This window comes from Euleptes europaea, chromosome 11 (genome assembly GCF_029931775.1).
Source record: "Euleptes europaea isolate rEulEur1 chromosome 11, rEulEur1.hap1, whole genome shotgun sequence".
Taxonomy (NCBI): Eukaryota; Metazoa; Chordata; class Lepidosauria; order Squamata; family Sphaerodactylidae; genus Euleptes; species Euleptes europaea.
This window is the reverse complement of record NC_079322.1, coordinates 45,421,486-45,440,724: the sequence shown is the minus strand read 5'-3', so window position 1 is coordinate 45,440,724 and position 19,239 is coordinate 45,421,486. Positions and strand designations below refer to the sequence as shown.

Genomic DNA, 19,239 nt, shown 5'->3' with positions numbered 1-19,239 from the left:
GGTCCAAGGTGCGGTATTATGGTTCCTAATCAGAATTAAAGGTTGCAAAATCCAAGTGGTTTCAACCTTGTTGGTCTAATATATTACTGGTATAAGCAGACTGTGCTTAGACTCTTCCCAAGGACTTATAAAATCCATTTTTGTGCCTTCTTTCTCTGTTGCACAGTATATTTGTGCCAGAGTCCAAAAATGTGATTGTCTGTGGTGAAAAGGTGCTCCCTGATGGCATGTTGGGCGTTAGATAGCAGTTTCTTTCCTAGTGCTTCTGAAACCTGGTGCTAAATTGGGGAGAACCTGTGCCCTTTTCCAAGCTTGAAGGAATGGTGGGTGCTCTTCCTCAAGGAAAGAGGAGGTTGGTGAAGAAGACACGTTTTGACTGCCTACCAAGATCAGCCAAAATTTGTGGATCAGTTAGAAGACTTCAGCTTATTGAAAGCATTTATACACTTTGTGCCCCACACTCTCAGCTTTGTTGACTAAGCCATCTTATTATATATATTTATATGTTACATATATATATATGTTACATATGGTCTGACTTTCAGGCTTGCACTTCTAACGGCTGAATTTACAAGTAAAAACGTCTGTGTTATTTATCAATAGATCATGCTGACTGACTTGGTAAAAATCTGCTACACCAGATTTCATCTTCTTAGGTTTCATCTGTGGCACTGCAATAAAGAACTAAAAAAAGAAACTTGCATTATATATATGTTGAAGATGTACTGTAAATGTAACGCGTGAGCCTCAAAAAAGTCATACTTCCATATAGATAAAACGTTTTGCTTCTCTCTCTCTCTCTCTCTCTCTCTCTCTCTCTCTCTCTCTCTCTCTCTCTCTCTCTCTGTCTGTCTCTCTGTCTGTCTCTCTCTCTGTCTCTCTCTCTCTCTCTCTCTCTCTCTCTCTGTGTGTGTGTGTGTGTGTGTGTTGGTGCTGCAACTCATAACAAGGAGGGCATGCTTAAAGTAGTATCATGCTAAAATTAGTGTACATGTTATTGGAGGGGTTCTTTAGGAAATACTGTTGTCATTTCATATTTATGCAAAGGAACATTGTCCTAGAAAACCAAAGTAGCTTCTCTCAGACATGATGTTATACTTGCCAAAGTTCTATAACAAAAATAATGAACAAATATTCTTGTAATGTGTCAGTTCTCTATATTGGAAGTATGTTTTGCTTCATTTGCATATCAGATGTAGGCATCAAGACCATAGGAATTTGATTCCCTCTGCTCACCATCACTGGTGTAAGTAAAAGTCTAGATATAGACCAAATCACTGGATTGTATTGCAAAACTAAATGTTGCAAATTAGTAATCAGAGTCAATCGTATCGACTAATCAGAATTGGTTTATAAGTAATTTATCTGTGTTAACTGGGTTTTCTGTTATTTCTGAGCACTATATCAGTAGAACAATAGTGCAGCTACGTTCATGGGCTTATTTCCAGTTTGTGACAGGAAATGTTAAAGGTGTTCGGTTGCTGACAGTTCTCCGTGGAACAAATATCCTCCTTAGTTTCATGACAATATTTGGTAGAATAAATTTATGATCTTTATTCTTTTTCCGAAACTGCATCCTAGTGGGGTTGGGAATAGGGATGATGTAGATTTGGGCATAAAAAAAGAAGCTGCCCTTCCTTGGACTGTGGAGCTTGTGCTTGCACCTACACATGTTTTCCCACCTCAAATGTTGCAATTGATAGAAGAGAACTAGGGAGGGTCTTCTAAGCGATTCATTAGGAGAACCCTGGTCTGTGGCCTGGGAATCTGATAAGTAGGGATTTTAATGTTATTTCATAAACAGCAAGTTCCATTGTACAGCCTTTTAAGATATCATAATGTCCCTGTGGCTTCAGGCGGATCGGAAAATCTACAAAGGCGAATAGTTCTAGATGTGTTTTTTCAACATTTGGTTATATCTTAGCAAATATCCTGGAGATAACCTGCAAATCCAGTTTAAAATGCAGTTGATAAACATGTGTTGCATGCCTTCCTAACATTACAGGGTTTAAAGAAGTATCTTCAAACAGTGAAGACTCACATTTACATCCTGGTGTTAATTTAGAAAAATGACTTTTTTTCTCTTCTCCTCCCCCCCTTTTTTGGGGGGGACTAAATCACAAATATGAGTTAATGTGTATTAAGAATATGCACACTTTTGTAGAATAAAAACATAATTTTTTTTCATATTAGGTCTTATGATCTTGTGAATTTTGTTATTCTTCCAGCCTAATGTAATGCTAGCATCTGGTTTACATTTTCCAGTTTTCTATGAAATGACATAATCACATGGTATTTAGCATGTGATATTTATAAGTGGGCTAGTTTGATTTCCATTGATGATATTCCAAGATATTTATGCCAAGCTTCAGCAGGATCTTTAGTGCAATTTTGTTTTTTTAGCATCGGATATAAAAGTGTAGTAAAAGTAACCTAATCATAAGTTTTGTCTAGCATACTGAATCTGGCAGATTCCTTGCTCTATAGTGTTCTCAACAGAAGTGTTACACTGTGTCTTTTCCCAAAGAGCAGCACTAAAGGATTTAGTTTCCTCTGGCTAATGAGTATTGGAGACTCTTTGTGTCTGCCTGTAATGTTTGCTTAGTTTACAAACATATAAACAGAGCAGAAGCTTACATTTTCTAAAGAGATACATTCAAAGTGGTGATCTTGCATCAGATTTCCAGAGGGGGCTCCGTGTTAGCCAAATCCAAGGCTTGCACCCGCAGGTCTCACTAACTCCAGCTACACCTCTCCCCTTCCTGCCTGATTCACTCTGAAGTCAAACTGCAAAACTGTCTCCTCGCCGTTTCTCTACCCCTCCTTTTAGCTGGAGGGCGTCACCTTTGAAAACTAGGAACAGATTCCAGACCATGGGGGGGGGGTATACATTTCTATTCTTTTTTGAGATCATTTGTGATTCACACAAAATGTGCTTAAACAATTTACTTAGAGTTGAGATGTTTCCTATGTAATGTTTCCATAATCGAATCCTAAATCTGAGGTGGATGTTAATAAAATCTGCCATCTTTAGAGTATTATTAAATAAACATTCTAATCTAACGCCCATTCCTGAGGGAAGGGGCCGCCGCGCTGCCTCCAAAGGAAGATTCAGCGCCCCCCCCCCCCGTGAAGCCAAAATCCTGCCCTTACCTTTGAGCCCTGTGGACCCGCTCCATTGTGTCCCCCGGGGATATGCCACCTAAAAAGGTGGCGTATCTCAAGGTAAGGGCAAAGAGGGCATTCCCAGCCCAAAGGGGCTTAGGAGACAGTCTAATGGCGGCTCCCTGGGAGGATGCACAGAAGTGTGCCGTCAGGATGCTGGTGCAAGGCTGTGCCTGCGTCCCTGGGTCCCCTAGTGCCGCGGCAGCACTAGAAGGGTGGCATGAGCGCCCCAATGCCGGTGTCTGTGCCTCTATTTGCAGCACAGACACAGGGGGCCCGGACTCCAGCATGGCCACTTGCATGCCTCCTGAGCTCTTTCGGCCCCAGAGCTCAGGAATGGGCTGTAAGAGACATAACAGATGCTTAACAGATTCTTTTGTGTGTGTGTGTGTGTGTGTAGTATATTACCAAAATAAAAAACAAACAAACCAGAAATTGCTCTACTAATCAGTATATCATGGCATTTCCCCCTTAACTTCGCTATAAAACTGATCTGTCTTTGCTCCCACTGTTGTTGCTGATGCAAGTGCTAATCAGGCTCACCTCTTGGTTGGAAGGAAGTTTGCACTGGAGATTGCAAAGAACAACAACAACCTCCTTATTGATCATGAATCTCTTCCCACCCACTTTTCAGGTGTCCTCTTTCTAGAAATTTAGAGGCCTGGAACACCTTTCAGAACTGTTCATAAAAACAGAACAAATAAATCAAACCCCCAGGTGTCCTTAAACCTCAACCTAAGAAATGCTGAGCAACTTGAAGAATTAATCTTACATTTACAATGCATTCCTAAAGAGAGTTACTCCAGTCTAAGCCCATTCTTTTCAATGGGTTTAGACTGGAGTAACTCTCCTTAGGAATGTACTGCTAATCTCTTCTAAAGCTGCCATTTGCTATTATTGGATGTGGGTGTAAAATGGCATCTCTTTCTCTGCTGAAATCATATGAAAACAGAGCGCTGGAAAACAGAGTGAAAACCAGTTTCTTACTGAAAATAACTATAATGACTCCATCTCCTTGCTGCTGTTCAACCAATTAGCATTCCTAGGACTTAGCTGGATGGACAAAGAAAGAGGTCAATATCTTGCCTGATCTGAAGCATTAGTGTTGTGGAGAGCCCAAAATCACAGTAGTAGAGTTTTCCCAAGCTAAAATGGCGCCAACAGTGTTATTTGCCATGCTAATGTCCCCCGTTGTGTTTTGGCTCACAAAAATGGTGTGAAGCAAACGAAGAAGCTCCTCCCCCCCCATGCCATAGTCCTGATCAGAATTGGGCTTCTAAATGGAGTTGCCACCAGGAGCTCGCAGCTGCAGTACAACTGCTAGTCCCCATGGTGAACTTATATAACATGTTGCATAACCTTCAATTGCTCCCTGGGTATCCTGTTTCTTGGTGTGGGAGATCATTCATTCATTCATTATAATTCAAGAACAGCCGACGCCAATATAAGAGCAAGCTGAACACAAAAACATAAAAAAGGAGAGCTTCTTAGCCTCATTCATGCTAATTTCAGTAATACGAAGTGGTTAGTAAAAAGATTGAAGCATCTGCTTCCTTTTTGACCAATCCAGGGCACAACATTTGGCCCCATTAAGGATGGTTTCCTTCAGGCAGTTTGCAAGAAGAATAGATATATAACATTTATCAGTGCTTCTTGAAAATTTAGATAAAATTGGGGTGATATATAAGGAACGTGTGGGAGATTACAAAATATAGAAGCAGTTTTGGCTACAAACTTGCTTCTCTCTCTTAGGGACACACTTTCCAAAGTTCCTTCTCATTATATTGTCGAAGGCTTTCACGGTCAGAGTTCATTGGTTCTCGTAGGTTATCCGGGCTGTGTGACCGTGGTCTTGGTATTTTCTTGACGTTTCGCCAGCAGCTGTGGCCGGCATCTTCAGAGGAGTAACACTGAAGGACAGTGTCTCTCAGTGTCAAGTGTGTGTTCCTACACACTTGACACTGAGAGACACTGTCCTTCAGTGTTACTCCTCTGAAGATTCCTTCTCATTGTCACACTCCAGTATCAAGTGCTGTATAACTGAGTAACGGAACCCAAAGCATGCAGATGGGAGCAGAGTCAATTCTCAGTCACTGTCATTATGGACTACATGGCAAAGGAAGTGGATGACAAAGTGGCAAAACTATTAGAGGAAGGGAAAACTTGTTCTCTAAGCAAAATATCTGTGCAGCCCGGGTTATATCTGTCCTGTTTATTTGGCTGACTGCTCAGTAATTGTGCCACAAAAGTTACTGTTAAGCTTGCTTGGATGTTGATTGTTGTGGCTTCTGTTCCTCCTGGTATTCTATCTGAGGTTTCAGATGTGAGTACAGGATTATGACCTCTACGGTTGAACCAGGAGATGGTGGTTATTTAAATCTCCCTTTTTAACTGGAATTGGAAGATTAAACCATTAGGAAAAGGGGCATGTGAAACCCTTTTCCTCCATATAGACTCCAATTCATCTCTCTGGACATGGTCAATACTAAAGAATCTTCATGTGACTGAGATCACCTTGTGTGAACAGTTCTATATGAATGAAGAACTCATAACTCTGAGTACTGATGGTTCTGTTTCATAAGTAATGATATTTGCTTCAATCCAACAGGTTACTTCATTTGATTTCATGAGATAGCTTCTGTACTATGGGTTCTTCCTTAGTTAAGTACTATGGGTTCTTCCTTAGTTAAGTAAGAGGACACCCATCCCCTCAGTTCCAAAACTGGTATGCAGTTGAAGTGTTAATTGAGGAGTGTGATCAGCTGGTTTAGATACGTTGTTTCCATTTTCTTAGTACATTAAATGGATAGTGTCATTTGGTTTTCTTTCATTTTCTAGTGATGTGGGGTATACTGTTTTTCTCCAGAAAAATTTCAATTTCTAAAACATAGTTGCATAAAGTTAAAGCCTAGTGAATGGAAATAATGCCAATCAAGCTGGGCAGTTTCAGTCAGAATTTAACATTTTTTAAAGTGGGATGTGGTAAATTTGGTGGTAATTAGAACTACAAATGTTTACAATAGTGGTGTATCATACGTAGCTCTTGGAGTTTGTTGAAATTAGTAGCACTGTACGAGTATTCTATTTTTTAAAAAAAACATGTAAAGTTTTGAATGTAACATTTTAATCCCATTATGTTCTTTGTTTTTTCTAATAAATCATTTCAGTTCAATTTTGTTTTCTGTTGACTTTTTTGAAAAGAAAAGAAAAGTATATTTGTTTTTCATGATTGTTTGGTAAATATACTGGACCCTAATTTAGGGCCTTGGAAATTTTGATGGAAAGCTTTATGGTCTATTTCAGAATTTAAATTCAACAATTTCTACTTCTTTACATTTTAGGCAGTAATCATATTGTATTATGTGGTCTTAAATTTGCTGTAATATTACACTTGGACATGCAGTTTGAAAACAGTGACCTACTTAACAGCCCCCCAAAAGTAATTCATCACACAAAATTGTGTATTAATAATTCATTGCCTTGTACTAAATGAACACCTGCTAACTTGGAGCCATGTCATATACTAATTATAGCTTTTCAAAAGAACATCTATATCCATAAAAATGGTTCAGTGTCTGTCCAACAAAATGTTCAGTAGGATTTTCAAGTCTAGTTCCTTTTTCCAAAATGAATGCTTCTATAGATAAAAATAAATATTCCTGTATAGGATAATATCCAATGCCCCATGTGTAATCAAAGATTTGTAAAAGTAGACATTTCAGATTTACATATTTTTGTCTTGGTGGAGTGTGGGTGGAAAAGGGAAGGTGCAGTGCAGGTAGTCAATAGCTGCTGCTGTTGCATCATTTACAGGTAGGGTAGCACTTCCCACCTGGAGCCTTTTCTTGGACAAATACATTAATAAAAGGTTACATCAGCACTTGTAACAATTCAGTAGAAGTACTACTTAAAACCATGAAATATTATACTATGAAAGCAGGACACAGTCCTTTTGACTTATTTTATTGAGGGGGGAAATACACTGATACTATACTGGCAAAAAACCCCAACAACACCCTTCATTGAGTCTTGGAAGCTGCTGTGAAGTTATAAACCAGTGTTTTGCTCTCAGTTTGTATATTTCCTTAAATATCTCCTAAATTCATTGTTTTCCCAAGGCCTGTAAATCAGATATTTTTTTTCTGATAATAGTTTTAAATGGAGGAAGGGGAAGTGTGTAATCCAGAATTTCCTAGTGCATCTTTTGTGTGATATGACTGTCCTTCAGGCTGCCCTTCAGGCTGCCAGTTGCTAAGGTTGTGAGCTTTCTTGATGCGTCTAGTAGAATGTCAATCATATTGCTGGTGGTTCATTAAATATTTAATTGGTGGTCTTAAATTCATTTCCCTGGGTGCTTTCTCAGCCAGTACTCTGTGGCATAATTTGTACATGAGCATTCATTTAGGGTTCTTTAAAAAAAATCTGTGGCCTTGACAGTGCTAAATATGTGTGCAGCTGTGGAAAACACTATTACCCCTATTTCTTTTTCATAACAGGTATTCAATCCCCTAAGTTCAGCTCAGGCTTAGTTATGTGCTTTGCTCTTGTCACTCATGAGGTGATTTTTAAACTATTTAATAGTCTGGAGCTTCATCTTACAGTCACAGTATAACAGTAATTCAAAGTGTCCCATTTGATTCCAAACTAAAAAAGCTGAATGAACAAAGCCAAATATTAAATCAGTTCCTTTCTCGGCTCAGAGGGACGAAGGGTATCTTCAAGATGGGTGTTTCCTTTTCCTCTTAGCTCGGGAGACAGGATTAAATATTTAAATTTTCCTTGGCTTCTGAGGGTAAACGCCCCCTATAGCCAGTTCTATTTCCTGCCTTGATCGGGAGAGCAGCCTTTTGCAGCTCTCAGCTATTAGGATTAGAAATTCCGAGCTTTTAACTACTATACCTTCTTATATAACTTACCTTCTTATCTAAAGAATTTATCTATTTTCTACTATTCTATCTCCTATTCTATGGTGAGGGAATAGGAGGGATAGCCTCATAACTAATAGGATCCTTCCCGCCAAAACAAAATGGCAGACCGGCAGGACGATAACTTCATCGCCTCAGCCGATTTGGATCCAAGCCTCTTGACGGCTATGCCGCAGCCATCCGAGGCTATTATGCCCTCTACCAGTCAACATGTTGACTCGGGGGCTAAACCTCAAAGAAAAGGGAATTCAAACAGCGGAGGCAAGCGCAAGAGGGCCGTCTCGGCCGGCAACAAGTGCGCAAAACGCCTCATCGCTGCCGCCCGCTCTACAGCCGTGCCGTCGTGAGGCGGACAAAAGCTCGCGACGGCAAGCGGCCCGGAGAACAGCAGCGTCAGTCGCTCCTTCTGGCAAGTTTTTCCTGGGGTGCACCAAGGAGGCTGGCGGCTTGCCTTTAGCCCACACTGCCCCAATGACTGGCGCAGGGATTACAGCGGCGGCGTCCACTCCTCCCGTGCAACTTCTGCAAAGGCAAGCACAGGAGGCTGGCGGCTCGCATTTGCCTCATGGATCTTCGTCCGTGGGCAGCTCGCCCATTTTTCACGGACCAGAAGCCTCAACAGAGACACCAGCTACCAGTAGGACCTCCTCTTCCCCCTTGCAGGACGGTGGGCTAGCTCTTTTGAGGGCAGAAATCTCCTCAATTATAAAGGACTCCTTTACAGAAGTCTTAAGAGCGGTTCAACCCCTCCCCTCCGCTCCTTTGTACTCCCAGCAAATGCAGGGAATACAACAAACCCAAATGTATCCCAATATGGGAGGCCAGGTTAACCAGGCACCTAATAATAATGAGGCCAGCACCTCTTATGGGGACGGTAGATGGCCAACCAAAGCGGTACTAAAGGACAGTTCTGGGCAGCAGACTGCGCAGGGAGAGGAGGGGGATGATTCTATGTCCTCTGCAGGGGACAAATATGAGAGAGAAGAAGGGGAGTTCAGCTCCGATGGGGGAGATATTGTGGAGCAGCCTAAACAATCCAGAGTTTTTAATACAGAGGAATTTCCTCTGTTACTTTCCAAAACTCTAGCTGCTCTTGATCTCTCAGATGACTCTGAAACACCAAACTCTCAAGCCAAAAAAGGATCAAGAGAGTTTTTCCACATGCATGATACACCAGACAAAGTAGTACCAGTGCCTGAGTATTTTTTGTCCCTCATGAAGTCAGAATGGGAGAAGCCCATGGCTTCCAAGCAATGGCCTATACACTCAAAGAAGTTTTACAGTCTAGATCAAACCGCCTCAGAAATACTCAAAGTCCCTCCGGTGGAAGCACCAGTCACTGCACTGCACACATCAGATATAGTTACAGAGGAGGGGCAAGGCTTGATCAGGCTGAAAGAAAGGCAGAGCTGGCCTGTAAAAAATCCCATGAGGCCTCTGCCTTGGCAATCAAAGCCTCAGTGACCTCAGCACTGGTTTCCAGAGTGGCAATTATCTAGGCCGAAAATTGACACAGCTCATTCCCCAAGAGGAAAAACAGGCATGTGAAGGGGTATCTCGTCTCTTAAGAGCGGTATCCTTCCTGGCTGATTCAACATTGGACACAATGACATATGCGACTAGAGCCATGGCTACCACAGCAGCTGCTAGGAGAGCACTTTGGCTCCGCCCTTGGCAGGTAGAGCACCGCTGTAAATCAATGTTAATGTATTATCCCTATCAAGGGAAACACTTATTTGGAGATAAATTGGACACCATATTGGTGGAAACAAAAGACAAGAAAAAAGCCTTGCCTAAGTACTTGAACAAAGATCATAAAAATTCCTCAAATACATCCACCTTTCGATCCTACCATACACTACAAAGGTATAGACCAGATCACCGTAGGAACCAATGGAATCAGAGCCGTGGTTCCTTTCGGAGAGGGGGAAGATTCAGCAGAGGGTCAAAATTCTCAAATTTTCAGGGGAACAAAGGGAATAAACCATCAGACAACCAAAACAGTGACGCCACCACGCAGCCTGTGGGAGGAAGGCTCACACTGTTTCACCCACAATGGTCTTCCTCCCAACCGGACCAGTGGGTGATGGACACAATAACACAAGGTTCCCGCATACCTCCAAACAGAGTAATGATGTCACCAGCATCCAAAAACAAGGACAAGCTTCTCAGAACCTCAACAGCGATCCAACACCTGTTAGACATCAATGCGATAGAGATCGTGCCTCTATTGGAACTCTCATTGGGAGTCTATTCAGTGTTCTTTACAGTTCCCAAGAGAGATGGAGGATGGAGAGCCTTCCTAGACCTGAAGTTCCTGAAGAGATTTATCCCTTTGAGACGATTCAGAATGGAGACACTAAAGTCAGTCGCGCAGGCACTATGACCTATGGACTTTCTAACCTCCATAGATCTAACAGAGGCATATTTACATATACTCATGTACCCACATCATCAACGCTTTCTGAGGTTCCTATTCCAGGGCCCACACTACCAGTTCAGGGCCCTCACATTCGAGCTAACATCAGCCCCGAGGGTATTTACCAAAGTCCTAATCACCCTGGAGGCAAACTTGCGCAAAAAAGTGATATATCCTTACCTCGACGACTTACTGGTATGTGCGGATTCAATCCAACAGAGCCTACATCATACAAAACTGGTCTTAGACACACTGACAACACACGGATTTGTAATAAATTACAAAAAGAGCAAACTGAATCTCTCTCAGAGATTGACACACCTAGGGGTGGAAATAGACACACAGCAAAACAAACTCTTCTTCACAGAGGAAAAAATCATACTCATTTCCACACTAGCAAGGAAAGCCTACGCCTCCCGGTCGTGCAAGCTAATGTCCCTCGCCAAATTACAGGGACACATGGTAGCGTGCACACCAACTATTCAGTGGGCGCACCTCCATGTGAGGCCCCTGCAGTGGCTACTCAGGTTGTACCAAGGAGACATACAAAAATAAGAGACAAAAATGTCCTCCTTTCCAAGGTAGCCAAAAACAGCCTGATATGGTGGACAAACTAACACAACCTGTCAAAGGGTCTCAGATTCATATATCCCGTTCCAGAACAACTGTACACAGATGCTTGCACGACAGGGTGGGGAGCAATGTTTCACGAACACATAACTCGGGGCACCTGGACCCCCCAGGAACAAAAATTACACATAAACGCTCTAGAAATCAGAGCAATATTCAAAGCCCTGCAGAGTTTCAAACAACTAGTCCAGGGAAAAGACATATTAATCAGAACAGACAATGTGGCCGCAAAGGCACATTTAAACAAGCAGGGAGGATCCAGATCATCAACACTGCACAAGGAAGCACTATCGATCCTACAGTGAGCAGAGGTCAATCTAACATCTATCTCTGCGGAACACATACAGGGAATCACAAATATACAAGCAGATTGGCTCAGTCCTGCCATCATTCTGGCCCAATCCAAAGACACCTATAGAGAAGTCGTGGCATTCATTAGACCTGCGTAGGGCATTGCATGTCAACATATCCAGAAAAGAAAGCATTAGATCTTCAGAGTCACTGTTTATAAACATTTCACAACCAAAAAAGGGTAAACCAATGTCCAGGGCTTCTATCAGCCGCACTATCTCACTATGCATTAAAATGGCTTACACAGAAAGTAAATTGCCTATACCTGGAGGCATAACTGCCCATTCCGTTAGAAGCATGGCCACTTCAACGGCTTTCGACAGACAGGCACCCATAGACGAAATCTGCAAGGCGGCCACATGGTTGTCCGTGTCTACATTCGTAAGACATTACAAATTAAATGTTTACTCGTCCGCAGAAGCAGCTTTCTGCAGACGAGTTCTTCAAAGTATATTAAAGGATGTCTAACCCTCCCTGGGCGGGGACTGCTCTGGTAGGTCCCATCTTGAAGATGCCCTTTGTCCCTCTGAGCCAAGAAAGAGCCTTGGCTACTTACCGTGAAGGCTTCTTCTGCTCAGAGGGACGAAGGGCATCTTGCCCTCCCAGTCATCCATCACGTTTGAGTTTTAAGTTTCATGACAGTTCATAATGGTTTCATGTTCAGCTACACAAACTGGTAGTTCGTTAGGATAGCTGTTTTCTACTTCTTGTTACTTACAAAAACACCAGAGGGGTACTGGGGACAATAGAATGTTGTTTAACTTATCTGTCAGCATTTCTCCACTAATCTTATAAGGCTTGGAAAGTATTTAACTGGCTATAGGGGGCGTTTACCCTCAGAAGCAAAGGAAAATTTAAATATTTAATCCTGCCTCCTGAGCTAAGAGGAAAAGGAAACACCCATCTTGAAGATGCCCTTCGTCCCTCTGGGCAGAAGAAGCCTTCACGGTAAGTAGCCAAGGCTCTTTCTGTATGTGTAACTGGCATCTTTGGCTGCAGTGTTTTTTAAAGTCTGTGGAAGAACCTGCACAAACATCCAGCTGCCTTTTACACTGTCTTAAATTATAGCCTACGAGCTTCCTTGAATTTAATAAAGCATCTTGTGGTGTGATGTTGAAATAACTTGGGTATAAAGAAATTCTCTGTTGGAAGATGTTGCACTTCCATAAGTTATGGAATAATGCAGTCGAACTGGCAACCATTATTTTTGTTCAGTGTCAATCTGTCTGTATTTCACTGTTACAAAAAGCTAGCAGAAACTATAATAATGTGATATGCTATGATCTTTTTACTAGAAATAGAAATTGCATTTCATACTCTTTATATTAAATACACTGTAAATAATTTCTGCAGTTCTACATTCCAAAAACCGAGTAAGGCCGGCATTCGATTGCTTCTGGCCTATTTCTGTCTCATATTAGAAAAGAAATAGGATTTCAGTTCCTATTCTTTTAATAAATTTCATTCTTCTATTTATAATAAAAATATGCATATCATCGATTATTTCAGTAGTATTTTACACTATTTATACACAGTATTTTACACAGTATTTTACACTGTCAGTATTGCCAACACTGTAGTAGGCTGATCTAATATTTTGTAGATCACTTGCTTTAATGTAACTCTCATTTAGTTTTCTTTATAGAATGAAAAGCTACATGTAGGTTGCATAATTTTGATATTTTGAAAGAAATTATTAAAGAAACAATTTTATTAAAACTGCTTTTAAAATACATACTATTTTGATATGTTGGCTTGAAGGCCTAAATAAGATCATAAAGCTACAGTAGACCGAATAGTGAGCTGCATCATAAGCTGTGTTGTAAAGGCAGATGAATAAATTAATTGGTGTTGTAATGAGGAATTTAAAATCATAGCTGTAACTACTTTCTCGACAGAAGTATTCTCATTTCAGATTAAAAGGTAAAATGGTAAAAGTCCCCTGTGCAAGCACCGGGTCATTACTGACCCATGGGGTGACGTCACATCCTGACGTTTACTAGGCAGACTTTGTTTACGGGTGGTTTGCCAGTGCCTTCCCCAGTCATCTTCCCTTTACCCCCAGCAAGCTGGGTACTCATTTTACCAACCTTGGAAGGATAGAAGGCTGAGTGAACCTTGAGCTGTCTATCTGCAATTGACTCCTGTCGGGATCGAACTCAGGTCTTGAGGAGAGCTTGGACTGCAGTAGTGCAGCTTACCACTCTGTGCCACGGGGCTAATTCATTGCAGATTACCTAGTTGTATTAAGGAATTCATGTAAATGTTATAAACAGTTTGTATTAGGTCATGTCTTGTGATTAGTCATTATTTTTGATTGGTAATTTTGTTGCTCTGTATGGTTTGGATGCGAAGTAGCATTTCTGCAACACAAGTACTATTTCCCCATCCCCCCTACTCTCCCCGACTCAGCCTGAAATTCTCTTCCCAGTCCGGATCTGAGGATTTCAGGATGCATTTTGGTCTGTTGGAGAAAATTTTGCTCTGGCAGTCTGAAATCCTCACACCGATGGAAACACTAGCCTGTGTCCAGAAATGGCAAATGTTGGGAAATGGTCAGTATTACATTAACTGTAGTTACTAAGGCCCAAATTATGTTATTTAGAAGTGCATGTTTTAAAAAAAACCATCAGGACCTTTAAATGTGCAAAATCCATATTCTTTGGGGAGAATTGAGAGCATGGCAATAGAGAATGTAATCCTTTCCCTACCTGCTATTTCTCTCCTCTAAATATCCCTTCTCCTCTCAGAGTTTTCCTCTCTTAACATGTATAATGAAAGATAATATATAGGCATTACAGTGACACATAATAGCCAGTTGCTGGTTACTGAAGATGTAGAGGTTTTGTTTTGTTAGTAGGATGCTTTTTAAATTCTTCCTTGTTTAAAAGTTAATGGCAACTGTGTAAAATGTAGAATGCCTTTGTTTTAAGTAGATTGCTGTTGTTGTTTTTTGCTAACAGTGGTATTATTCTATTAGTGTGAAACAGAATCTAGTAAGCCTATAAACTATCCAAAATATTTGTTCTTAAACTAGAAAGTTGGCTTTAATGCACTTGAGTTTTTATTGTGGAAAGAAACAGTATATGCAGAAAATTCTTGGACTTTATCAATGCAGTGGTGGTGAAGTGAATTATTAGTTTGTGAACAGAGTGAATTTTAAATATAATAATATAACAATTCAAAAGCAAATTCAATCGCCCTGTTAAAGATTTGTCAAAGTAATTGTGCTGGAGTTCTAATTATTATGTTTTGTAAGTCACCTTGAGGCGATTCCTGCAGAGGTGACATGTAAACACACTAATAAATAAATTCTGCTTTAATCTCTTCTTCTGGTTATTAGAATTTCTGCCTTCTGGTTATTAGAATTTCTGCCTAAGGTTGGCTGGGAGTCAGTTGCTAAAACAGGCTTTAATTCTTGGAAATGACAGTTTCACATGCAAGAGAAATCTGGCTACGTACTACTAGTTCCAGAAAGATTTTTTTTAAAACTCTCTTAACATCCCCCCCCCCAGTAGCTCATCTTCATGGGAAGTGACCTTGAAACATGAGTGCTTAGTTAGCTTACGATGTGGCATGCATGCCTATCCAGTGGGTAGGCACTGTTTGTTTGGGTTGATGTGTTTAATTGGGCTCTTTGTAGACTTTACTCTTTCTGTAATCGATCGCTTAAAATGAACACATTGCTTTGATTTATTAAACATACAAAATAGATTATGCAGTAGCTTCAAATGTATTAGATCTTTAAATTTATAGTATTTTCCCTATGAAAAGTGAAATAAAGAATGTAAAAAATGTTAGCTAGCTTCTTCAAATCTTTGTAGGGCTCTTTTGGTTAGCTTCCAGAACATTTTGATGCAGAAATAATGGGTTTTCAATGGTTAGTTCAGCTGTTCTATAATACTGCTTGCATAATTACTACACAGTGATTTGTTATCACTGCCTTTAGACAGCTACTCTCTTGCATCCTCAGTTCTCCATCTAAATTATAGGAATATTACTCATGTAAGGATTAAAAAGATAAAAGTCCCCTGTGCAAGCACCAGGTCATTCCTCACCCATGGGGTGACGTCACATCCTGACGTTTTCTAGGCAGACTTTATTTGCAGGGTGGTGTGCCAGTGCCTTCCCCAGTCATCTTCCCTTTACCCCCAGCAAGCTGGGTACTCATTTTACTGACCTCAGAAGGATGGAAGGCTGAGTCAACCTTGAGCTGGCTACCTGAATCCGACTTCCGTCGGGATCGAACTCAGGTCGTGGGCAGAGCTTGGACTGCAGTACTGCAGCTTACCACTCTGCGCCACGGGGCTCCTCATGTAAGGATTACTGTGATAATATATAAGAAGCACAGTCAAAGTACTATATGAACGCTAAAGGGTATTACTAATGAAATGCCTGTTGCATGTTAAGAAATTAACAATTTAGAATTCTCTTAGAGAAAGTAAAGATTTATTTCATTTGTTTCTGCAGTTACATTAAAGTCATCAGGTTCTTCAAAACTTGATAGAAATGGCATCCTGGACAAATGCCGACCTACTAAACCTGGAGAAAATATACATCTACTAGAAGGAGAACTTTTACTACAGGTATTTCTCATGGTTATGTTTAATGTGTATGTGTGTGTTAAGTGCTTCCAACTGATGGCAACCTTATGAATCAGTGTCCTCCAAAAGGTCCTATCATTAACAACCTTGCACAGGTCTTGCTTTATAGAGTTAATGTGTATAGGGAAACCAATATCTGTATGGTATGATGAATCTAGGTAATTATATGCATTAGTAATGGTGGATTTTTTTGTGCCTAGTCAAACTACATCTATCCTTTTAAATTTTAACTCCCAAGACTCTAACACTGCTGCTCTTATTATGGGCCACCCCATGAGTGGTGCCTTTATTAAACTTTGATTAAAATCTTTAAAAGCAAATAAGGAAATTCAAACCACCTTGTTAGATACCCTGCCACATTGCAATGTTTCTGTCACATTAGTTTCTATGGACCATATTAATTAGCTAATACAGAGATAACTATTCTGGATTATATACAGTTCATGTTGTAAGGATTTCATTGATAATACAGGTTGAGTATCCCTTATCTGCTTGGTATCAGAAGTGATCGGTATTTCAGACCTTTCCGTATTATGGAATATTTGCATATACATAACAAGATAACTTGGGGATGGGACCCAAGTCTAAACACAAAATTCATTTATGTTTTATATATGTTTTCTACACATTTTATACACATAGCCTGAATGTAATTTTAAACAGTATTTTTAGTGATTTTGTGTACATTGAACCATCAGAAAGCTAAGGGCCTAGAAGTGATGCCTGCATGCCGGCTCAAAAAGTGTGGTTTTCAGGTCAGTCTGAATACTGGATGTCCAGATAAGGGATACTAAACCTTTATATGCAAAACACTTTGAATGCTGAGGCCTGAGAATGAACAGCACCAAGTTGTATAGTGTGTTGTGCTACTTCAGGCTGCAGATGGGGATGCCTTTTTTTTTTTAATGCCCCACATAAAAAACAGGCAGAAACATTTTTCACTACTCTGTACTCTGCTGTGCTGTTATATTTTATAGATAATGGGATGGCATTAAAAAGAGTATTTTCCTTTCCTGTAGACTGAAGTGAGTGCTATCTGTTCTGCTCCTTGTGACTCTTACACCTCATCATGTTGCATAAATATTTAGAAAATGTATATGCCGCCTCTCCAGAGACCTGCTTGAGACATTTTACAAGTAAAACAACAAAACAAACCAAGCCATACAAAACAAGCCACAGAAAACAGCATAAAACAGTAATTGAGCAGCCTAAAGTGATACTGAGAGAGGATGGGGGCAGGGTAGGCATTTGAACCTTGCTTTCTCAGGTCCTAGTCTGACACTAACCACTACACCACACTGGTTTAGTGCTGGTATTAGTGGGATGATTTTTTAAAAAAAGCATAGTTGAATGGTTCTAAGCAGTAGTATTCTTGGGAGTGAAAATCCTACGTGCCCTTAACAATTAGAACCTGAGGCTGGGTAATATTTTGGATAATAGTTTGTGTATTAACTTCTATCTGTACTTCTCCTTGTCCATATTTACATTCCATTTTAAAATCCTCTTTTAAACATACATCAACTATTAACTTTGTACATTAAATGAGTCACTGTTCTATCTTTAGGCATTAAATGGCTTCGTTTTGGTGGTCACATCCGACGCACTCATATTTTATGTCTCTTCTACAATCCAGGATTACTTGGGTTTCCAGCAGGTAAGCATTCTGCCCTCATTTAAGAAGAAAGGTGATCAGTTCCATATTTTGGTTCTGATTAATCTAACGAAAGGTGAATTAACTGTTTATGGCTGCTTCTTGAAGAACTCTGGAACTTAAACTGCAAAGGACTTGGTGCTTCAAATAGGAACTACAGGAAGGGGATCTGCAAGGACTTGGAGGGGGCATCTCATCTTCCCCTCTCCCACTGTTTCTTCTTTCTCTTCCCCGAAAGCCCCCATAGCCTCTCCCCATTCCTGCTTCCTTCTCTTCTGCCCACCCACCAGCCAGCCTACCATTATCTGCCTTCCTGGCTTCAACGTTCCCTCCTCTAGTAGCATTTCCCTTAGAAAACTGTGCATGGTTCTGAGTGGCGGGCTGGGCCAGTCCCAGTTGTGCAGTGCAGGCCGCTGAACTGGGCCCAGTTGTGAAGTGGGGAACCCACAATGATTTATGGGGGCACCTCCCTTTCCTCTGTATCCCCTCCCCACACTATTTGCTCTTGTCCTCCTCTTGGTTATCCTTTCCATCCCTTGTATCTGTCCCTCATCTTCAGCTATATTTATTATTTACTGCATTTATGCCACACATTTCTTCACAATGTGGACCCAAAACAGTTTACATCGTTCTCCTCACCTCCCTTTTATCTTCACAACAACAACGATTTGAGGTAGGTTAGGCTGAAAATGTGTGAGTGGCCAAAGGTCAAACTTCCATGGCAGAGTGGAGATTTGAACCTGGGTCTCCAGATCCTAATCTAAAACTCTAACCACCACTAGGGTGGCTGCTGTTGAACCGTAACAAGAAGCTGTGCTGGTGAATCATGCAAAACTCTGGACAAGTTTGGCGAAGGGTTGCCTACAGATGTTACAGAGAATAGAGGAGAGGATAGCCTCCTGAGGGACTCCACATACCAGAGGGTGTCGTGGTGAGGTCCTCCCCCTGAGCAACACTTTCTGTCCCCGACCCTGGGGAAATGAGACTAGCCATTGAAGGGTTGTCCTGTGTATCCCAGTTTTGGCAAGGTGAGAGGTCAGAAGATCATAATCGACTTTATTGAATGACTGTATCAAACAAGATCAGCAGCGCTGGCCTGCCTTGATCCAGCGGTCTCTGAAGATCATCCATCAGAGCTACCAGCATAGTCTCCGTCCCATGGCCGGGCCGGAAACCAGACTGAAATGATTCTAGGGCTGATGTGTCCTCTATGAGTGATCTCACCACTACTTACTTCAACTTTCTTCAACTTCAGATTAAATGACATGAGGGCAGTACATAGCTTATATTGTTCATTAACAAACTAGGCATTGCTTTTCACTAGCATTGAATTAGTTGGAGTGTATACCACTATAAAATTTTTTGCCATCAAGTCACAGCTGACTTATGGTGACCTTGTAGGGTTTTCAAGGTAAGAGACATTCAGAGGTGGTCTGCCATTACTTGCCTCCATGTCACAACCCTGGTATTCTCTGTACATCTCCTCCAAATACT

At 41.0% G+C, this 19,239-nt stretch overlaps 1 protein-coding gene across 2 annotated transcripts in view; it reads left to right on the top strand.

The window, feature by feature from the left end:
- Positions 1 to 19,239, top strand: part of AHR (aryl hydrocarbon receptor) — a 66,086-nt gene that overhangs the window by 22,720 nt on the left and 24,127 nt on the right. For both annotated transcript variants that reach the window (XM_056857340.1, XM_056857339.1), the window contains exons 3-4: positions 15,961 to 16,076; positions 17,659 to 17,748. In XM_056857340.1, coding sequence (XP_056713318.1) covers positions 15,961 to 16,076; positions 17,659 to 17,748 — 206 coding nt within the window. The remainder of the gene's footprint in view (positions 1 to 15,960; positions 16,077 to 17,658; positions 17,749 to 19,239) is intronic.